Source organism: Mandrillus leucophaeus, unplaced genomic scaffold (assembly GCF_000951045.1).
Source record: "Mandrillus leucophaeus isolate KB7577 unplaced genomic scaffold, Mleu.le_1.0 Scaffold79, whole genome shotgun sequence".
Taxonomy (NCBI): Eukaryota; Metazoa; Chordata; class Mammalia; order Primates; family Cercopithecidae; genus Mandrillus; species Mandrillus leucophaeus.
Window position 1 is genome coordinate 660,329 of NW_012108585.1, and position 3,669 is coordinate 663,997.

The 3,669-nt window shown below is 47.4% G+C and overlaps 1 protein-coding gene across 1 annotated transcript in view; it reads right to left on the reverse strand.

Moving 5' to 3' along the window:
• Positions 1 to 3,002, reverse strand: part of NINJ2 (ninjurin 2) — a 125,015-nt gene extending 122,013 nt beyond the window's left edge. Inside the window, exon 1 of the mRNA XM_011967133.1 lies at positions 2,566 to 3,002. Within this exon, the coding sequence (XP_011822523.1) occupies positions 2,566 to 2,733 (168 nt within the window). The 5' untranslated portion in view covers positions 2,734 to 3,002. The remainder of the gene's footprint in view (positions 1 to 2,565) is intronic.
• Between the last annotated feature and the right edge of the window lie 667 nt (positions 3,003 to 3,669).

Here is a 3,669-nt window from a genome sequence, read left to right on the forward strand (position 1 = left end):
GTGGTGGCACATGCCTGTAACCCCAGCTACTTGGGAGGCTGAGGCAGGAGAATCACTTGAACCTGGGAGGCGGAGGTTGCAGTGAGCTGAGATCGTGCCACTACACTCTACCCTGGGCGACAGAGTGAGACTCCGTCTCAAAAAAAAAGAAAAAAACTGTAAAAATAAACATTATAATAAGAAGTTGTCAGCCATTGATAGTACCTTTACTACCGATTGGTGATCATTGTACCACATTTTGGGGAAACATTGTTTTAACTAAAGAGTGTTATTGTTTTCTTTTTAGAGACAGGGTCTGGCTCTGCTGCCCAGGCTGGAGTGCAATGGCATGATTGTAGATCACTGCAACCTGAACTCCTGGCTTCAAACAATCCTCCCACCTCAGCCTCCTGAGTAGCTGGGACTACAGGTACACGCCACCATGCCCAGCTAATCACTTTTAAATTTTTAATAGAGATAGGGTCTTGCTATGTTTCCCAGACTGGTCTTTAGCTCTTGAGCTCAAGTGATCCTCCTGCCTCAGCCTCTGAAATGCTAGGATTACAGGCGTAGGCCACTGTGCCCAGCCAAAGGTGGACAAGAAATTGTAGAAAATAATGGATAACCTTCTGACCAAAGGAAAATGTGAGTAAGATACAAGAATTAAATAGCATATTGGAAGAGGCTGAATGACAAATGAAGAGAAAGGCAGACTGACACCTTAGTTACCTGCTAGAGACAGACATTCATCAAGCCTAGCCAGTCATTTCCTTCTCCTTCCTCTCACCACCTCTTTCCTTCTGAACCTCTGGTTCAGATGCAAAGTCCTTAGTCTGTAACTCTAGATTGTTCAACCCATTAGCACATAAGAAACTTGCTCTTCTGAGAGTAATAAGCAGCAACACAGTTTCCTTAACAACCAAGGATCTTACAGAGGCAAGAACTAGAAGTAAGAAGAAAACACACACCAGGGACAGAAGACATGGACTGGAGGTCTTGGGCCAATTAAGTGACCTTATTCCTATCTCAGAGCCTCTCCAACTCATGGCTTCCTTAACTCATTCATTTAACAAATGTTTTCTAAAGCACTTAGTGTGTACCAAGAGTTGCCTCATGCACGAGGGTTGCAGCAGTGAATAAAACAGGGAGGCCCTGATCTCAGAGATCTTGTGTCTTAGTGAGAGTGACAGGCAATACATACTAAATAAATAAGCAATGTAACTTTAGGTGGTGAGCAGTGCTGTGAAAGAAATTAAACAAATGATAAAGACAAACTGGGGAGGAGGCATCCTGTAAAGAGGTTGGTCAGAGGAGGTCTCCCTGAGGAAGTAGCATTTGAGCTGAGACCTGAATGTACTGGGAAGGGCCAGTCAGGAGATAAGCCAGGGAAAGAAGGTTCCAGACAGAGGGACCAGCAAGCCTCGCGGCGGGACCGCTGTCCGGGCTGGCTGCCAATCCAGGAGAACAACACTAGGTATGCAGTTGTACTTGGTGAATGGTTTTGATACAGCACACCAAGCAGTCCTGCGAGTTCCCTGGTGGTGCCTCAACGGTGGAGGGGCCAAGGACGGAGACTCTGCCAGACTCACGCCAACCTGCCCAAAACACACACAGAGAATGAGAGGGGTAGAGAGAGAGAGAGAGAGAGAGAGAGAGAGAGAGAGAGAGAGAGAGAGACACACATGCACATACTCTGCTTCAACAAAACAGCTCTTCTTTAATCTGAAGTCTATATTGGGTGGCTGCTTAAGATTTTGTTCCAGGACCAGGTTCAGGGATCAGAAATTCTTGATCTCAAAAGTGCTTTTCCACACTTTGTTTGATTCTCTGAAATGTTACACAGTGGTTACAGCAGTGGTCATAGAAGGGTTGATTCTATTCAATCCATTGACAGGGAGTCGGAGTGCAGCTCCCAGCAATCTGGCTCTCCTCTCACCGTAACATCCCACCCCTTTCCCCTCCAGTGGTGGACTGGAACCTCTGATGCCTTCCAAGCCCATTCCAGCTAGAGAGGGACACACATCTCTGCCTCTTCCTAGGAGATTAGACTGATTTCCTTTGCTTGCACTGTCCGAATGAGACGCTTTCTGTCCCACACAGTAGAGCTTTGTGATGATAGCCGAGAAACGGCTCAAGTTTTTTCCAACCTGTAAAATGCGAAGTTGGCCAGCTGCCTCTCTTCCTAGCCTCAAAACTCGTATCTTTCCTGTCTCCAAAGAACTGGCCGGCAGCTCAGAGAGAAGTGTCTGCTGTCCTGGGGCTTGGGGAAAGCGCTGCTCAGAATGTGAAATCGTTTTCTGGTAATACGGATCTAATTAGCTCCTTGACTGACAAGAGGAAGCAGAGGCCAAAAGGGATTTAACCAATCTGTTTTTCAGATATTTCAAAACAAGTGAAGAACCAGACAGGGAAATGGAGAGAAAGAGAAAATAAAGAGACAAAGCCTAGGGAGCATTTGGAGACGGGGGTGAGTGAGAAAGAGAACGGGGAGGGAGACTATCAAGTGGCTAAAGTATCAACCCTCTGTTCTTCCAGCTTCACCTCTACTCTCGGTTTCCCCTCAGCTCCCTTCCAGAGAAAACTTACTTGAAGGTTGATGACTTCTCTTTCTGATTCCATCTCGCTGTCCTCAAGTCCCTTCACACGCACCGGGTGCCGGGAACAGACTGCGTGGGCTCCTCCAGGCTCTGCCGTCTGAGTCTCTGCGGCTTTCGGATAGGAGAGAGCACACAGCTGGCGGGACAGACCTGCCATTCATCCCTCTGATGTGGGATGCCCGTCTTGGCTGCAGCCCCTGGGGGAGGTGTACACAGGCACACGCGTGTGAGTGTGTGTGCACATGTGTGTGCTGCAGGAGGTGGCACCTGGCACACTGAGAGGTGGCCTTCTGGGTTGGTAGTGACAGCGTCATTTTCACCAGTGGCTCCAGTGACCTTCCGGTCCCAGCGGAGCCCTCTGAAGTCACCAGCCTGCTTTGAGCTAGGAGCTTTACGACTGGCAAAGAAACCCTGCGTATTTATCAAGGAAATGGAAAAACAGCCTGAGGACCACACTATCTGACTTCACCGCTGAGTGGGGTCCCCAGTCCCCACAGGTGGGGTGACCCCCAGCACAGTCTCAATACTGAGGCATTGGGATTTCCGTTGTTCTTTGCTTCGTTCCCTGTATCCCTGAAAGTTTTTTAAAAAATTGTAGTTTACCTACTAGGCTCCAAAGCATAGGCTGTATTCTACAAAGTGAGTAAACAATATGTTTTTATTGACAAATTGTTTGATTCCTTCAACTCCTCCCTTGAGTAGCCATAGAGGGAGCAGGGAAAAGTTGTACCTTCGAAGCCCGTTTATGCAAGTAGCAGTATTCTCCCCGCTTTTAAAATAAAATTACCAGGGGCGAGTCTTTTTTTAGAAAGTTTCTTTTTTTTCTCTCCTGTTTACCTTAAACCCAAAACTCTTCTGGTCTGTTCCTGAAGCAAGGTTTAGACACAAGCTTGTGCACGTGTAGGTGTGGGGATGTCCGTAGACGTGCACGGCAGGGTGTTAACCTGTAATCCAATTCGGGGCTTACAGAGGTGCGGGTGGGAGGAAGACAGGCAGAGTCACACGTTTACTCTCACCACATTCAAATGTTAAAAAAAAAAAAAAAAGTGATTTCTTCAGTTCCATGAAATGCCTTTATAGGTTCCCATCCCTC